General features: G+C 36.2%; 2 protein-coding genes across 2 annotated transcripts; both read right to left on the bottom strand.

The window, feature by feature from the left end:
- Positions 1-2,153: 2,153 nt before the first annotated feature.
- On the bottom strand, positions 2,154-15,135 carry LOC113108309 (dnaJ homolog subfamily C member 10-like). The gene is made up of 22 exons (XM_026271266.1): positions 14,912-15,135; positions 14,658-14,823; positions 14,488-14,538; positions 13,853-13,935; positions 13,617-13,748; positions 13,439-13,532; positions 12,913-12,990; positions 12,772-12,815; positions 12,526-12,657; positions 11,513-11,602; positions 11,242-11,352; positions 10,796-10,910; positions 9,912-10,039; positions 9,494-9,610; positions 7,183-7,284; positions 6,917-7,072; positions 5,932-6,065; positions 5,793-5,846; positions 5,353-5,500; positions 4,229-4,351; positions 4,021-4,131; positions 2,154-3,223 (listed from the first exon to the last, which is right to left on the bottom strand). Exons 1-22 carry the CDS (start codon positions 15,107-15,109, stop codon positions 3,212-3,214), a joined length of 2,379 nt encoding a protein of 792 aa, XP_026127051.1. The 5' UTR covers positions 15,110-15,135; the 3' UTR covers positions 2,154-3,211.
- Positions 15,136-16,401: 1,266 nt separating this feature from the next.
- Positions 16,402-19,561, bottom strand: LOC113108312 (spermine oxidase-like). The gene is made up of 3 exons (XM_026271268.1): positions 18,055-19,561; positions 17,517-17,700; positions 16,402-17,022 (listed from the first exon to the last, which is right to left on the bottom strand). Exons 1-3 carry the CDS (start codon positions 19,224-19,226, stop codon positions 16,903-16,905), a joined length of 1,476 nt encoding a protein of 491 aa, XP_026127053.1. The 5' UTR covers positions 19,227-19,561; the 3' UTR covers positions 16,402-16,902.
- Positions 19,562-19,630: the final 69 nt, after the last annotated feature.

Here is a 19,630-nt window from a genome sequence, read left to right as displayed (position 1 = left end):
AAAACAGTGTGTCAATAATGTAAAATGACAGTTAATGGCAGTTCATCATTGAATTCAGTGATGTCATCTCTGTTCAGTTTAAATAGTGTCTGTGCATTTATTTGCGGCGACAGCGGCAAGGAGCCAAAACTTCATCGGTGACAGAATGGATAAAAAAACCTTGGGAGAAACCAGGCTCAGTTGGGGGACCAGTTCTCCTCTGACCAGACGAAACCAGTAGTTCAATTCCAGGCTGCAGCAAAGTCAGATTGTGCAGAAGAATCATCTGTTTCCTGTGGTCTTGTCCTGGTGCTACTCTGAGACAAGGTCTTTACAGGGGATCTTTATCTGGGGCTCTAGTTGTCCTGGTCTTCACTGTCTTTTTCAGGGCTGTAGAGGTCCTTTCTAGGTGCTGATCCACCATCTGGTCTGGATACGTACTGGATCCGGGTGACTGCAGTGACCCTCTGATCTGGATACAGACTGGATCTGGTGGCCACGGTGACCTCAGAAAAAGAGAGAAACAGACTAATATTAGCGTAGATGCCATTCTTCTAATGATGTAGCAAGTACATCTGGTGTTATGTGAAGTGTTCCCGGTTCCGGTTTAACTAATTAATGCAGCCTAAAAATCCTTTAACGGATTTGGATATTAAAAGCATATTAGTATGTTATGTGTATGCCAGGTTAAAGAGATGGGTCTTTAATCTAGATTTAAACTGCAAGAGTGTGTCTGCCTCCCGAACAATGTTAGGTAGGTTATTCCAGAGTTTAAGCACCAAATAGGAAAAGGATCTGCCACCCGCAGTTGATTTTGATATTCTAGGAATTATCAAAATGCCTGAGTTTTGAGAACGTAGCGGACGTAGAGAAGTATAATGTAAAAGGAGCTCATTCAAATACTGAGGTGCTAAACCATTCAGGGCTTTATAAGTAATAAGCAATATTTTAAAATCTATACGATGTTTGATAGAGAGCCAGAGCAGTGTTGACAGGACCGGGCTAATATGGTCATACTTCCTGGTTCTAGTAAGAACTCTTGCTGCTGCATTTTGAGACTAGCTGTAGTTTGTTTACCAAGCGTGCAGAACAACCACCCAATAAAGCATTACAATAATCTAACCTTGAGGTCATAAATGCATAGATTAACATTTCTGCATTTGACATTGAGGGCATAGGCCGTAATTTAGATATATTTTTGAGATGGAATGAATTTTTATAAATGCTAGAAACGTGGCTTTCTAAGATATTATATGGTTTAAATCCTGACTGAAAATCCTTACAGATACCATTTTTCTCTAAGAAGGAATAGAATTGTGAGCATACTACCTTTTCTAGGTCTAGAATACCTTGGCAGAAATACCCATTAGCTTTCCCATTCGTCTCAGCACAGGACCTGCTTGAATGTCATTTTTGCTCATTGGAACTCATGACTACGCCAACGTCAAAGGCAGCGTACAGCGAAAAATATGAAGTCCTCAAAATTGAATCATGAATACATTTTCAGCTGCCATTACTCCAGTTTTCTGTGTCACATGGTACTTTAGAAAATAGTTGCATTATTATCAAATGTAGTTAGTACTTAATGTTTTTTATTTTTTGTGGAAATCATGATACATTTTTTTCTAAGATTGTTTGATGAATAGAAAATTCAGAACAGCATTAATTTGAAATGCATATAATTTGTAAGGTTACTTTTGATTAACTAAATGCATCCTTGCTGAGAGTATAAAGTTCTTTAAAAAAAAAAAAAAAAAAAAAAAAAAACTTTTGAAATGGTAGCATATGACAATTTCCACAAAAAACAACAAATGTTTTCAACAATAATAATAAATGTTTCTTGAGCACCAAATAAGCATATTAGAATGATTTCTGAAGGAAAATGTGACAAAGGCTACTGAAAATGTAGTTTTATTAATTATAGGAATTAATTACATTTTAAAATATTATTTTATTACTTCGAAAGTATTTTTATTTTTTTTTTATTGTAAAATTATTTCACAATATTACTGTATTTGGTCAAGTAAATGCAGCCTTGGAGAGATTTCCTTCAACAACATTAAAAAATATAAATAATAATAATTCCAAACTTCTGACCAGCGAAAAATAAATAAATAATGCTAACCAGCTAAATCCTGACCCCTTCAAGTCTTAAAAGGAAAATGTGCAAAAACAAGGAGTGAATGCCAGTTTTAATTCAAGAGTGATAAAGGGTCATAAAACATTACATTCTTACTGATAACCTTACAAGTTGACCCACTTCACATTTAAAGTAATCAGAGCGCTGTAACAATATTTACCCTGTTGTCTCAGGAAATATTAGAAATATAGTTGATGTGTGTTTTACAGAATTTAGAAATATCAGAAAGCAGTGTTCAGCACAAACAGCAATTGTGCCATGTTTAATAGCTGTTGTTTCTACAAAACAATAGTGAATATCCATGACTTTGACTGCTAGTGTAATTTCACAGGCCTCTGAGGCCATTGATGTTAACTCAGCGCCTCCTAGTGGTCACCTGGAGAGCATTCACACACCTTTAATACAGAAATATCAGTAAACCAAGTTAAAAAAACGTATTCTACAGTGAATCTCTGAGAACAAATACACCTGCTGGAAACTAAAACCATTAAAAGAGAACAAATAAAACATAAATAGCAGACAACGAATTTAACTACAGATTTCATCTATAGCCAGTGTAGTTTTATGCTTCTACAATAATTTGGTTTGATAAACTACATGATAGTTTTGGCAACTTTGACAGAACTAAAATGTCTTCTAGAAACAGAAACACACCCACACACACACACAAAGCAACTTGATTACATTTTGCCAAGTAAAATACAATGCCTTTGTATTTAATCAGACCATTTAAATCACAGAAATCCATTTCAACATGGAGCAGCTGTGAGAAAATACATCTATTGTTACAGTCTTAAATACAGTCTGTGTGAGGAAATGAAGACACTACTTGACAGTACATTCATAGATTACAGAGAATCAGAAATAATTGCACTGTGGTGACCTCTTCTGCATCAGTAACACATGTCGAGGTGTCTGTTGAGTCCTGATTCCCTCCTCTAAAGCAGTTGAGGTGAAGCCGGTCCATTCTACAGTCCATTTGGCAGTAAACAAATCTCTCGTGCTCACCAAAGTGAGTTTGTGAGTGTGCGTTTTCTCCCATCACTCTCACCGCTCCACATACAGCAGCTTCTGTGGATCGCCAGATGTGTCCTATAGTTCATCCTGTAGCGATATACATAAGAAATATATATATATATATTTTTTTTACATTTTACATGCAGAGGAAATCCACTGTTAAAGTGAATTTTTTTTATAAAATCAAATGCAAGATATTTCCAAAGTCAACAAGTATTTATTATATCAGACCATCGCAAAAGTAGTCTTCTTTTTAGCATTTATTTTAATTCGGGTACAGATGCTGATGATTGTTTATTAATTAAACCATTTATTTAACTGTTCAGTTGTATAATTGGGATAAATATGGGATTGTATGTAATTCGCATAGTTAGGAGAATATTATGCAATGTATTATTGGATGTTAATATTTGTGTTGCATGCATATGTGTTTTTAGTGTTTGAACATTGGCTAATGAATGATGATAATTAATGATTTAAAAAGTGGGTGGAGGGATTGAATCACCTTAAGACAAAATGTTTGTTTTTGTATTTTGTCCTATTGGTGATTAACGTAAAATTAACACTAAAAAGAAGACTACTTCTGTGAGTGCAGATTAAGTCATTTAATAGATTGATGCACCAAAATCAAATATTTATTGACGGATGTATCTTGGATTTTCTAAAGAATACAAAAAACTGTATTATGATTTCCATATATTATAATCAAACTGTTTTCAGCCATCCCTGAAATAAATGACCTTTTCAAATATAATAAAACAGAAAACATCGTTTTAAATTGTAATAGTGCTTCACAATAGTACTGTTTTTACTGTAATTTTAATAAACGCTGCCCTGGTAAGGATAAATGAGCTCTCTTTAAAAATCATTACGGTCTAACTTACTTTAAATTTGGAAGCCTTTCCCTGTGATGCTAGCTGCTGGAGTCTCTGTCGGAGAATATCTGCGATGACTGTGGCGTCTCGGCTGTTAATATACTCTCCTCCTTGATCTCGCTAAAACAGGTCGGACATAGAGGTGTCAGTTAGAATAGGTACAGGAATAACTCGGAGAGCACCTGGAACAACAGGACGGCCAGCACTTGTGTCGTACCCGTGTGGTGCCCAAGTGGGGGTAGAATCGGACACTGGGGTAAGCCTTGATCCCGGCGTTCTGGCAGGTCTGAGAGTGCGCTTGACAGTCCACTTTGCCAGCTCGTACAGTTCCCTTCATCATCTGCAGGAGAAGGGACAGGTGACTGATGCTGCTGAACTAATCATGATCACGGCACCTGCACTGACTGAATCCAGTGCAAACGTTCATGTGTTGCTTTTCTGATATTATTACAAATGCATTTTTTAAATGGCATGTTTAATAACACATGCACAACAATTAGAGTGAAATGCCTGAATTGAATTGAATTGCCCTGCATGTGAATAAAACCTGATTAGCATGTTCTCCAGCATAATTTAAGAATGGTCCAATGAGAATCCTGGGCTTCAATAGAGTGCAATAGTGTTTTCGCTCAAGTTTTCAGCAGCCTCGAGTCAGTCACTATAGATTTTTTTGTCATTTCAACCATATACAGCATTCCTCAAGACCACTGTGCTGCATAAAAACAACACCAGACTACAAGACCGAATTAAAAAAAATACTAAAATTGTAAATAAAAACTAGAACTACTAACTAAAAACGAACTTAGATGAAGATAAATAAGATTGCACAGATACACTACAAAAAGTGCATGCGTGCAAACGAAAAGTATTTTTCTCAGGATTTTGAAAGGTCTTAGTTGAAGCAGCCATAAACCAAGCCAACCAGCTGGCTTGAGGTACATTATAAAAATTTATATGAAGTGAAAAAGAATTGGAAAATTTGACAAAAGATTTTATTTTTTTAAGTGTAAGTGTAAGGTATTAGTACTAACTATTCATTAATTGGTCAGATTTGTTTGCAGAATCATGGCCAACGTAGTTTTTCCACCCAAAAAATCTGTTTTTTAACTTAATTATTTACAGCTAACTTTTGGTCTTCACAGTACACAGTAAAACTACTTGGCAGCATTAAAAAGTAAAGAATGTATGTGATTGGCTGAAGCACTGTATGCACTCCTCTCATCACCCCAGCTGTTAAAAGAGCATTTGCAGCTATATTTGCATTTCCTGAAGGAAATGCAAACGCTTGCAAAGTAGCAGAAATCTTAGAGATTAGCTGATGCCTTCACCGATTTGTCTTACCCTGGCAAGAACTTCAAACTCAGGGGCAAATTGCTGGCATGGGCCGCACCATGGGGCATAGAAATCCAACACCCAGTGATCCTTCCCTCCCAAAACTTTTCTTTTAAAGTCCTCAGGTGACAGATCCACTGAGGCACGAGGCAGAGAGCTATCGACAGAAGGGTCCATGGGTTACTAAATTCAAAATAGCTTTTCCTACATTGCATCCACAAAAATGCAACCAAAAGTGACTGATTTATAATTAAAAAAAAAAAGAAAGAGAGAAAGGCACAAAAACAAAGCATAAAAGAAAAAGAATAAAACTCTACTGACATTAGTTGAGTCAATTCGGTTGTGTGCTTTGTGTAAGAATCATCAATTGCATGATGCAAATACTGAAAACTACCAACAAAATAGTTCTCATAGTTGGCGAATACTTTGTGAGAAAGATCTCAGCTCACCTTAAGGCCCAAGTCTTGAGTGAAAAGGCATCTCGGTGCCATCCATTGTAACTCCTGTTAACAATGAGAGAGAAATGTTTAACTTGTTGAACCGGTGTGTGTAATTATGTTTGAGTTACAGAATGCAGGAAACACGCACTGGTACTGGTCCCTACGGTTGCTGCTCTGAGGAAACAGGCGGATCTCTGGGTAAGCGCGCACATTCTCGCCCTGGCAGAACGAGTGGTGTTTCTGGCAGTCGACCGTTCCCACGTCTACAATCCCACTCAGCATCTAGAACAGACAGCAATAGAGCTAACACGATCACGACATTTCTGCAAATGATAAAGTGTCAAAGTACTGAAATAAATTAGATGTAATGAAAAATGTAAGCTTAATACAGACACACTTTAAGAAAAAAATATTTTATTCACAGAGAAATTAGAAACAGTTCAACTTTTTGAGTTTCTTTCTAAATGAGTTTCTTTAAGGCTTTAATAAACAAATATTGCAAAGGTTAAAATTAAATGGGCTGTTATGGTTATTGGGGAAGTCGTGGCCTAATGGTTAGAGGGTTGGACTCCCAATCGAAGGGTTGTGGGTTCTAGTCTCGGGCCGGACGGAATTGTGGGTGGGGGTAGTGCATGAACAGCTCTCTCTCAACCTTCAATACCACGACTTAGGTGCCCTTGAGCAAGGCATCGAACCCCCAACTGCTCCCCGGGCGCCGCAGCATAAATGGCTGCCCACTGCTCCGGGTGTGTGCTCACAGTGTGTGTGTTTGTGTTCACTGCTCTGTGTGTGTGCATTTCGGATGGGTTAAATGCAGAGCACAAATTCTGAGTATGGGTCACCATACTTGGCTGAATGAATGTCACTTCACTTCACTTCACTTCACTTATTATACTGCCATAGCAACATTTCTCATACTGAAATAAAGTATTAAAATTATGTGTATATATATTTAAAGTGCAAAATGGCCTTAGTTAACACAAATTAATAAATCAAACATTTTTGACAGCTGCTTATGTAATAAGGGCAATTACATTAAGATCATATACAACACAAAAAACAGTAATAACAAGGAAAAGGTCATTCTATTACACTCAGATGAAGTGTCAGTGTAATATGATGAGAGCAGATACCCGTGCCATTCTCCTCCACTCGGGCAGCAGGGCCTGGCAAGGGCCACACCACGGAGCGTAGAAATCCACCATCCACGTCTCTGAGGACTTGCGTCTCTTCACCAGCTCCTGGAATGACTCTGGGGTCAAAGTCACCACCACAGGGTTCACCAGGTCCTGCAGAACACACAATCATCTATTACATCTAAACAGGTACTGAATATAATGTGTGTATAATGTATGAATTATGAGGGTATGAATAAGTGTAACTGTAATCTGTGCCTCACCTCTATAAACTCCAGGATGCCGTCTGCAGAATGATGGCCTTCATACTCATGGATGCTGGACTTGTTGAAGATTACAGTTGTAGGATATGCATGAATGTTGTACTGAAAAATGGAAAGATGCAAGAGATGAGAACCAGATCTCACCTTTTTCACATCCATGCTCTGTTAAAATAAGCTTATTTACGTCAAAGCAATGTCTAAAGTTATACGAAGTTAAAAATTAAACAAAGACAGTGTAAGGCAGGACTATCTCTTTTTCAGTACAATGCATGATTATTATTATTCATTATATCTGCAGTTTTGCTGCTAGGGTTGCAGAAATGACACACTTATAATAATTACTAATAATATATGATTATTATTACTACATTATTTTAGTAATATTATTAGTAATATGAATATTTTATAATATTATTAAATAATTATTTAAACAATATAATCCTAATTATAATCTAATTATAAAAAACAATTACAGATGCATCTCAATAAATTAGAATGTTGTGGAAAAGTTCATTTATTTCAGTAATTCAACTCAAATTGTGAAACTTGTGTATTAAATAAATTCAGTGCACATGGACTGAAGTAGTTTAAGTCTTTGGTTCTTTTAATTGTGATGATTTTGGCTCACATTTAACAAAAACCCACCAATTGAACAAATTAGAATATGGTGACATGCCAATCAGCTAATCAACTCAAAACACCTGCGAAGGTTTCCTGAACCTTCAAAATGGTCTCTCAGTTTGGTTCACTAGGCTACACAATCATGGGAAAGACTGCTGATCTGAAGACAATCATTGACACCCTTCACAAGGAGCAACAAAGAAATAAATTAATTGCCAAAGAAGCTGGCTGTTCACAGAGTGCTGTATCCAAGCATGTCAACAGAAAGTTGAGCGGAAGGAAAAAGTTTGGAAGAAAAAGATGCACAACCAACCGAGAGAACAGCAGCTTTATGATTAATGCCAAGCAAAATCGATTCAAGAATTTGAGTGAACTTCACAAGGAATGGACTGAGGCTGGGGTTAAGTCATCAAGAGCCACCACACACAGAAGTGTCTAGGAATTTGGCTACAGTTGTCGTATTCCTCTTGTTAAGCCACTCCGTTTTTGAAAACCAAAGTCACTGCACCCGTTTACCAAGAAATCTTGGAGCACTTCTCATGCTTCCTTCTGCTGAGCAGCTTTTTGAAAATGCTGATTTCATTTTCCAGCACGATTTGGCACCTGCCCACACTGCCAAAAGCACCAAAAGTTTGTTAAATGACCATGGTGATGGTATGCTTGACTTGCCAGCAAACTCACCAGATCTGGACCCCAGAGAATCTATGGGGTATTGTCCAGAGGAAAATGTGAAACAAGAGACCAAACAATGCAGATGAGCTGAAGGCCACTGTCAAAGAAACCTGGGCTTCCATACCACCTCAGCAGTGCCACAAACTGATCACCTCCATGCCACGCTGAACAGAGGCAGAAATTAAAGCAAAAGGAGCCCCTACCAAGTAAAGATTACATGTACAGTAAATTAACATACTTCCCAGAAGGCTAACAATTCACTAATTATATTTTTTTATTGGTCTTATGAAGTATTCTAATTTGTTGAATTGGTTGGTTTTTGTTAAATGTGAGCCAAAATCATCACAATTAAAAGAACCAAAAACTTAAACAACATAAGTCTCTGTGCATTTAATTTATTTAATACAGAAGTTTCACAATTTGAGTTTGAATTTACTGAGATGAACTTTTCCACGACATTCTCATTTATTGAGATGCACCTGTATTATTTTTGCTGGTAGTGCTGCAAAAAATTATACACTTCAAATGCTGTGGTTTCCTGTGGCATATGGTTATGATACTTCTGTAAACAAATCTGTACACAGTGATACTTATAACTAACGTAATAGAAAAATTATTAATTATTAATAATTATCTAATGTTAATAAGCAGTTATTTTAATAGAATTATTTAAAGACAATAAAAAAAGCATTATTACAATGATTGATGATAATAATAATTATGATTATTATCACTACAATAATTATTAGAAATATCAATTATTATTTAAAATAATTATTATTGTTGCTTTGTTAATTTTGCTGTTAGTGGTTCTGAAATTACACCACTTTTAAGATATATTATGAACAGAATGTAAGGTATAATTCAGATGCTGTGGTTTCCTGTGGAAAGATTCAGAAGGTTTCACGATGATACTATAAACAGATCTGGTAAGTGGTAAGACAGGAAGCTAAAGAGGATGTGAATCCATTCTACCGTCAATTCTGCATCATTTGAGTGAGGGTGAATATCCCAGTACCATATTGCAGAGCCTCTCGTGCACAGTACAGTCCAGAGTCCCAAACTTCAGCTGTCCAAAGAGCTGGATGGAGGCCTTTCTCAACTCGGGGAGAAGAGCTCGACATGGCGGACACCACTGCGGGACAGAATAATTACAGAATATTTATCCCTAATTATTTTAAAAGAGATGAAATTTCAAACACTGATGCAAATGATCCTTTTAATTGTATTGACTTTGCACTGTGGCAGTGATGTTCAACTGTGCTTGTCTCTGCAGATCATTGATCATTTCTCACCCTCCTCAGCTTGATGAATCAAGCATCAGCAGGAAGTTACCAAGGCAATGTAAGTAAGTATGTGCTCAGTTGATAATCATTAGCGTTCAAACAGAGACGTCAGCAGAGGTTATCAGAGAAGTGTTAATGTTAACAACTCACAGGTGCAAAGAAATCAACCAGCCAGGGCTCTTTCTCATGGTTGGGAAAGTTCTCAGGCCTCAGCGTGGTGACGTGGGCATTCACACTCTCTTTTGCAAAGGCCACAACATTGTACAAGGCATCCTTACCTGGAGATTTAAAAAGAGGAACTGGCATCAGAATGCATTTTAGATCTATTTCAATACCAAACTAAGTTTCATCAATTTAGATCAGAGTTTACAGGTTGTAGTGTTACTGGCTGAACCAAAATGTCTTTTAACCCTCTAATGCTGCTTTTGACTTAACCCTAGTTTCTGGGGTCTACCCTACGGGTGAGAAACACTTCATTCAGAAATGATGCATCAAACTGATCAAAAGTGAAGTCAAGAAATTAATTACGTTACCAAAAAACGATTTAAAATAATAGCTGATCTTTCATGGTTTCATGTTATCATGATTTTTACAAAAAAATATTCAGCAGCACAACTGTTTTCCACATTGGAAATAATAAGAAAAGTTTACTGAGCAGCAAATCAGAGTTGTTTCTGAAGGATAACGCGACACTGCTGACTGGAATAATAATGCTGAAAAGTCAGAAAACTGTTCTTTGAAATTGTAAATACATTTTGAAATGAACAATTTTCATTGCATTTTTTAATCAAATAATTGCAGCCTTGTTGAGCAGAAGAGACTTAAACAAAAAAACACAATCGACCCCAAACTTTTAAATGGGAACATATATTATTTCCCTTTTCATATGCATATTATATTTTTATGACAACATAATTTATTAGTATAAATATGCATTAATGTATTTAAGAATTCATGCAGATGGTAAAAGCTTTTTTTTTTTTGTTATTTAGGTGCAAAAATACATAGTCTTACTAAGGCTCTTACAAACTCACCATAGTGAATCTCAAAGTCATGAATTCCAACTCCTTTAAAAACAGCCACACAGGGCTTCTGTATATATAGAGAAGCACACAGCTCTGAATCTGAGACACAGTCCACCTTTCCCACCTGTGCAAACAGATAAACGCAATTAATCAAACATAACAGCACCATATTACAGAACTCATATGAACTATGTACTATGTAAAACAATGTTAAAAAAAGCTGAAGTTCCAAGACTCTCCAAAACTTGTCTGGGGCCATAGGAACGCTGTGTTTAGAGTAAAGAAACAAACTAAATATCGTACAGCTTCAAATCAATACTGCATGCAATTGCACTGCGTGAGTGAATTTAATTCTTTCATATTCTGAGTGAACTACATAAAATCCGGAACATCACAATAAATAAATAAACCAAATAAATCAAAATCAAATAAATCAAATAATATAAATCAAGAACCTGTATGTGAGAGCCTTTCAGAAGAGCTTTGAGTTTTTTATATTCATGTGATGCCAGATCATTATGTCCAAAGGAGAAACTGATGAGCCATCGGTGATGAGCCAATTTATGCTGAAATGAAAAAGTCAGAAAAAAACCCATTAAAAATAAGTAGGATGTTTTTACAGTCATATTTCATGCAGCATGGCAGTTACTGTGTAAACAGTGCTGGGTGAGGAACAGGACGAGGGCAAACATATGATGTTCATGATAAAGTCACTTGGAGTCTTACCTCAAAGCTGCTCTTTGTAAGAATCTCCAGGTCAGGCAGATGCTGCAACACTTGTGCATATATTTCTTTAGTGTCCAAACTCTGGATAAACTGCAAAGTTGAAAAAAAAAATGAAAACCAGGCTATTAGATTAGCAAAATTATATAAGAATAGCCCAAACTGAGAAACTTTTTTTTTTACTCACCCTGAGGCCATCCAAGATGTACAAGTTGGTTTCTTCATTGAAACAAATTTGGAGAAAATAAGCATTACATCACTTGCTTGCTAGTGGATCCTCTGTAGTGAATGGGTGCCATCAGAGTCCAAACAGCTGATAAAAACATCACAATAATCCACAAGTAATCTGCATCACTCCAGTCCATCAATTAATGTCTTGTGAAGTGAAAAAAGCTATGTGCATGTAAGGAACAAATAAATCATTAAGTCATTTTAAATTTAAATTGCTGCTTCCGACCAAATAGGAGTCCATTATCCACAACAGGGCTTCCTCCAGTGATAAAGTTTGTCTCCTGTTGTCCTATCACATCAAAATCCACTGACATATTTGTTTAGAATCTTTTAGCTTGTAAACGATGCTTGATCTGTGCATATTTCCCTTCTGATTCAGACGAAACAACTTTTCCAAGGGAGAAAGCAGTATTATGGACAGAGGACACTAGCTGGAAGCAATGGTTTGAAGTTCGAAGAATGAGCATTTTCATCAAATTGATGGACTGGTTTCTCACAAACATGCAGCTCTTTGCTTCACATGATGTTAACCGATGGACTGGAGCCATGTGGATTATTATGTTGTTTTTAACAGCTATTTGGACTCTCATTCTGACGGCACCCATTCCCTGCAGAGGACCCACTGATGAGCAAGTGATGTGATACTAAATTTCTCCAAATCTGTTCTGATGAAAAAACAAACTCATCTACATCTTGGATGCCTAAAGGCAAGTGCATTTTCATTTCTGGGTGAACTATTCCTTTAAGCACCGGACAGGATGTGTATTTATAAATAAGGTCCCTACCATTGCGCTGCCTTTCTGAGCAAGAGAACTGCCAGGGGGAAAGAGGGCAGTAGTGCTAGTGGTGATCTCAAAGCTGTCACACAGATCTGCCTGTTTGGAGCAATCCATCCATCCTACATTGACCAGACCATCCTTTTAAGAGAAACAAGTGGAGGATAGGTTTCAATGTTCATTCATGCTCGCAAGACAAAAACATCTCTGACACTGAAATTGAATTTGGAGAAACATGATCAGCTTAATGCTTACCAACATTCCAGCAAGCTTCCGCCTTGTTTGAGATTCCAGACAATCTGTGTAAAAAAATAAATAAAAAAAAAGTTATTTTATGAATAAAACGAGTGATTATAGGTTTGCAAATCTAACATTAAGCTTTAGTAGTCGTCTCACCCCCAGTGTCAGTGCAGAAAGTTATCAACCAGCTGATTTTTTCGGCAAATGCTCGATCAATCTCATTAAAAATGTTCCCTAAAAATGAAAATTATTATAATATTTAATATTTTACATACAATTTTCAACAAAGGCAGAATAATAAAATACTTCATCACTTTATATTATAGTAATACTTTGTATAAATACGTAAAAAAAATTTTGCATTATTAAATTTTTTTTATTAAAAATGTCATTTATTTTGAGATTAATCCTTAGTAAACACAATATAAATTTTTATTTTTTTTGGAAAAGAATATAGAAAGTTATCATTACACCGAATAATACAAAATTAATAAGTAGTGGCAGATAGATATTTCCCTTAATTAATACACCATTATTATTATTATTATTAATTAGCATTCATTTCTTTTTTAGTAAAGCTACCTTTTGCTTCAATGACAGCAGTTGCATGAACTCTGAAAAAGACCTTTATTTCTAGATTTAAAGAAAACAAAATGTAAATAGTCATGCCAAAATGTAATACCTTGCCATAGTTCTGTTACTTTGCTCTTCACAAACTGCATTGCAAATGTGGTGAGGCTTGATTTTGTTCTGTCGCCATAGTATTTCTCTGGCTTCTGTTGGCGTTATTACATTTATATTTTAGGATCACAACAGACATTAAACATACATGATGTATCATAAAGACAGAACGTTCTCACCATTCCCGCTCTGAACACATAGAGGCTGGGGTAGCTGTTGATGCCTTTACTACGGCACAACATGCCATTATCACCGCAGTTCACAGCGCCGATCCGAATCACACCGTCCATTTCTTTAGCAAACTCCCGCCACTGTGGGGTGCATCACATTTCAGTCAAATAACCTTCGATAGCTTTAACAATCCTAACAGGTGTGAGGAGGATGTGACTAAGAGAAGGAGAAAATGGTTACGTACCACTGGGGCAAGATCGTGACAGTGCGAGCAGCGTGGGAAATAGAAATTCACAAACCAGACGTCCCCAGAATTTACAGCTGCATCTGTGGAAAAAACAAAAAAAATACTGATGTCTCAACTATTGTTTAAAAAAAAAAAAAACGTGCATTACTTTTTTAGAAATATTAAGCAGATTTTATCCTCCAGTTGCCATCAAGTAATAAAACAATCTCAAGTTCATTAAAGTCATGTTATATATATATTATTATATATTAATAAGTATTGTTATTATCATCAGAGTATAATATTTTTTACACTATTATAGAATGATTAGAACTATTATTAGAATCATTATAAACCTATTTATAAAATACAATTATGTTCATATAATCATGTTTATTATGTGGTTTAATTTTAGCAATTTCTGTTTGCTTTTGTAAAGTAAACAGTTTCTCTGTTATAATGATGATAATGTAATGAAAATTGCAGGAAAATGATAATGTCACAATGCAAGAAAAATTAATTTACTTGCAAAATATCATTTCATTTTCGTCTTTTGATTTTGGGGTATAATATGACCTGAATCTGTTTTTGTGAGATTCAATCCAGCACACAAAATAAACTCATAATCTGAATAATTCAAGATCATCACTCACCAAAGTCCCCTCTGTCTAGTGTAGTAATTTCTGGATCATCATCATAAATTCCTGAAAAACACAGATGCATGGTTTTCCTCCAGCTTGAACACAGGTATGACATACCTTCCTACTTGCTTTGTGTTGTGCCGTGAAATAATATCCAAACACAGCGTAGTGAATAAAATTACCGAAATCATATCTGTAATAGCTCCAGCTTTCATATCTTCCTCCTTGCTGTTCATCTTGCAGGCCCTTCTCTCCATACTTGTCGTATTTCTTCCTCAAGTCCTCGTCCTTCAACACCTCGTAGGCCCGATTGATCGTCAAGAACTTCTCGTGGGCCGTGGCATCATTCTAAAAAGATGATGAAAGCGTTCTCAGAGTCTCACAAGTGAAGGAACACACATACGTCTGGCTGCTATGCCATAATAAAAATACTCACCGGGTTTTTATCCGGATGCATTGTGAGAGCAAGCTTTTTGAAAGCCTGCCGAATCTCGCGAGTACTGGCCTCTCTCGAAACACCTAGCAGCTTGTAGTAATCTTCATCAGAGGAAATGGTAACGAAAAGCCATACTGCGATGAAAGCAAACAGAAACAACTTCCTAGGAGGTCTCTGGTGATTCTGAAACAACTCCATTGTCGAAGGCTGTTGTTAGAGCAGATCTCAAGCTTTTCAAAGATGGAGAACTGCTTACAGGAGTGCGATGATCATCCTCAGGGAAGAAGACACCTAGAAAGTGATAACAAGAGAGTGAATGAGAAAGGGAAGAGGTCTCAAATCTGCTGCTATTGGAAATGAACACGTAGGTTTTTACAGAAGGAGGAGCAACTCTCTCATGCCATCTTTGATGCAAGACGCATCACTAATAATTATCATTATTCATGCTTATTTCAGTTCCTTATCACTGTAATAGCACATACTACAACATATGCAGTACAATTACGAAGACATTTAACATCTATACACTAGTAAACGTATTTTATATACAGTAATGTTACACGTGCTTAGTTCAAATACAAACATATGAAACACAGATTATAAGAATAATACCTTTTTCGCACGTTAGCCAGAAGTCAGAGAAGTTTTAGTAGTGTTTGTAACGTTAACGTTACTGAGATCAGCTCGGTTTAGTTGTGCAAAGCTAAAACTGGAAACTGGTACAAGACTCGTCAGTTTAGTATAACAGCTAAGTTTACATGTGGATGCAAAACGAAATGATTTTAACTAATTTTCGATTGTTAGGGAATGTTAACTGTCAGATTGTAGATACGCACTGTTGGATCATCCGGCTATTTAAGTTACTGCATTCCAGTAAAAAAAAAAAAAAAACCCGTCTGATCGAAATCCGCAAGTAATTCACAGAGATACATGTAAGTAACCTTAGCACACTCATTTCGATACATTGTGTTTATTTTCTCACCTTTTGTTAAACATTCTTTAATACTCCTCCAGTTCTCTCCTAATTCATGATCTTATTCCCGAATCACCGGTGAATGCAGCAGTGTGAAGCCAGAGAGCAAAACACTCCCGGAAGTACGTGATTTTAAAAATAAGAGTGGTATACAATATAACCGCATTTGTTTCTCGCGAGCTTAATATTTTAATCTAAATCTTTTGTGTTTAAATGCTTGTTGTTGACGAATATAAGTGTGTGTGTGTATGCGAGTGAAACATTTTACAAACAAAATGCAAATGTTTTATTGGAAGTGCAATCTATTAAATGGAATTAATAAGTCATGTAATATGGCAAAGAAGCTCAAATATAAGATAACTTTAATTAGTTTAATTCCCATTGTTCATCCCCTGTCCCTGCATATGTAATTTCATAGTTTTGATGATTTTTTTATTATTCTAAATTATAAAAAAAAATAAGGAAAATAGTAAACAAAATAAGGAATGAGAGAGAATGTCCAAACTTTTGACTGGCAGTAGTTTATTCATTGAAATTATCAAAAACAGTTCATTTAAATCAAGGCACAGTGTCATTACAAACAATTGCGAACAACATCAAAAGTGCTTCACATTGTATGTTGATCAATGTTAAATTGTCATAGATTGTGCTGAATAACCCCTGAGGGCACAAGTTTAGTTCATTTAATTCATTTACTTAATTAAATGCGATCATTCCGTTTAAAAATATATATTAGTTAATGATTGGTGATTGGGAAAAAAATATTTCTCCATCAGTAGGCTACTACACATACAACACAGATATGTTTAACAATTAACAGGACAGATATATGTGGTGCCATGGCCAGCTGGATGTTAACACTCAGTTAATGATGTTTGTCAAGTAGCTGTAAACTACCCACTGGTTGTTTAAACACTAAACTTGTGTAATACTAGGGTGTGAGAGCAAGTCTATAAAATCTGAAATTCATAAAATGATATCTTTATGAAACAAAGTGTATGTTTTCCTCTCTGTATGCTCAATCAGCGTAATAGCTTATGAGTCGCTCTGCTTCTCTGACCCCTGTGAGATACGCTCCATGGGTCGTGGTGTAGAAGTTCTCATGTGTAGCTTCACCAGCAAACAACACCTGCAGGTGCTTCGAAAACAAAGAGAAATACAATCATTTTATTATTAATTTCATCACTGCTTGAAATTGTAAAATGCAATCTGCTTACTATCTTTTTCACTATTGCAAGTTACATCAGAATATGTGGATATATGAAATAAAATAAATTATAAAAGTTAAAAGAAAAACTAGAAAATTTGAAATGTTGCATTGGCAGAAAACCGCTATAAAATCAAATCAAGTACTGAAATTAATAATTCTTAAAAATTAACAATAAAGCTAAATAGAATATATACAAATATAAAATAAAAATGATACTAATAATACTAAAAAAAATAAAATAATGCTTAAATAACACTGGCTAATATACAGTATATAGATGTTTCTTGTAATAATCATCAGTGGAAAACTAAACGTATCAAATTCTACTAAAGGGTCCTTATATTTTGTACTATACAGATAAAAAAAAAGGTATTTATATCATATAAATAATCAAGCTCTTGTACAAGTTATTAAGAGGTTACCTTCCTCCCTCTGCATTTATCTTTAGGAGGAAGAGGTGATGCTAATGCCTTGTGTGCTTTCACTCCATCAACACCATCAGGAATAAATGTGTAGGAGCCACGGACGTGAGAATCAGAGCCCCATCTGGAGATCAGCGTCTTTGAGACCTCTGGCACTGACCAGCCTGTGAAAGACCTGAGCAACCTTCAAAGACATGAACAGAATGTCTCAGCATTTTCAGATTATTACTGGCGTAACCATATATTATATATTAATTATTTAAAAATAATTGTAAATCTATTTTTTATTAATATATTCTATTACTTTCCATGAAAGTATTGTGCAATAGAAGTAGTGAGAACTGTGTGTGTGTGTTTGTATATATATATATATATATATATATATATATATATATATATATATATATATATATATGACAAGTTTTGACACTATTTGTCTTCAATACAGCTTCCAATCTTATTGGAATAGACCTTATGTCTTAAATTGTTTATTTTATATGATGTAATATCTCACCATATATCACTTATGTTACCATACCTTACACAGATATCTCGTATTTCACTGTCCGGAAGCTTCTCCATATACAGTGCTTCTCTACCTGTGATCCAGCCACACAGAGCCGTGGGATGACGGGCCACTGTATCAAAACCAGTGATCTTCTTGAACCACGTCTTCTTCCAAGCTTCCCCTTCAGACAGAGACTCATAAACATCTTTATCTTCAGGCCCCTCTTTCCACAACAACTGCACACCGGCACAGTCATCTGGCCAGAATCTCTTCTCAAAAAACAAGAATATTTTGTCTACTATGCCAAAGTCGAGATTCTCAATCGCAGACAGTTTTTTTTTTGGTAAGGGCGGTTCAAACATGGTTGAAGCTTTATCTTTGAGAACCCCCAGAGAAACGGTGACGATCACATGGTCTGCCTCAAAGCTCTGTCCATTTTCACAAACGAGCTGAACAGGATACCTTTGGTCTTCACAGTGGCCCTTTTTGACCAGATCCCATCGGATGCTCTTGACAGGTGCACTACACTGGATGGTTCCTGAAGGTAGATCTTTCAGGAGAACATCTAAAATTGCTCGATAGCCACCAGGTCCCAAAGTGTTAAAAAATTCTCCCTCTAAATCAATGTAATTGCTACTCTGAGAGGCAGACACCTCATAGAGGCTAGAGCAAGCCTCGTCTGTGCATTCATTCCTTTTGCACCATTCAAAAACTTGCTGGCCTTCTTCTGTTCGTGATTGAGGAAATTCACCAAAGGCATCATTCAGATAAGCACCCAGACTTAGTTTCCTGTGCTTGCGGTCAAGTTCGTCCTCAAAAGCTTTGTCGGTGAGCTTGCTGAAGTTTGAACACACCTGATCTACAATTGTTTTGGAGACCTGCTTCCCATCTTCTTTAAAAAAGTAATCTTGCAGGCACATGTTTTTGGATGCAGAAGGTCCCTCGGATAACAGATTCTGCTCTTTCGCAATCTTGTACAGGGGGTTTCCTTTCTGTCCGTGGATCCAGTTCGCTCCAACTTCAATGACTTTCTCAGTGAAGGGTTTAGTACTGTGTACTCGACCTCCAATTCTTTCCTTCGCCTCAAGAACCAGGACATTTTCAAATCCTCCCTTCACCAATGTGGCTGCAGCAGCCAACCCTGCAAAACCTGAACCTACAATTACAACTTTAGCATCTTCTGGTCCAGAGCAGGAGCTCATTTTTGCTGCTTAGTTGAGCTGTTAAGAAAGAGAAAAGCTGAAAATGTAAAAATTTTGTTGTAAGAACAAATAGCCACTCTCACATAAATACTTGCACATGAGTTATGAGAGTAATGCACTTGCCCTAACAGAGGCTCCTTTATGTACTTGTGCTTAGAAACCTATAAAACCTGACCTTTGTAGTCGTTTCAATTTATCATTATTTGCATAATCAGATGATCATGGAGCATCCAATGGCAGATGGTGATTTACATTCTATAGTTGCCTACGCAGTGTGATGTTTTCTAGTTTGCACTTTTAAGGCTGCATGATAATAAAATGTTTTGCTAAATTGCTACCCGATGAAACTACGTGAAGGAATGCACATTACTGTTCTTATAGGCATAGATCCACCTCAGTTAGTG

The sequence above is a fragment of the Carassius auratus genome, chromosome 9 (genome assembly GCF_003368295.1).
Source record: "Carassius auratus strain Wakin chromosome 9, ASM336829v1, whole genome shotgun sequence".
Classification (NCBI taxonomy): Eukaryota; Metazoa; Chordata; class Actinopteri; order Cypriniformes; family Cyprinidae; genus Carassius; species Carassius auratus.
This window is presented reverse-complemented; position numbering and strand designations above follow the sequence as displayed.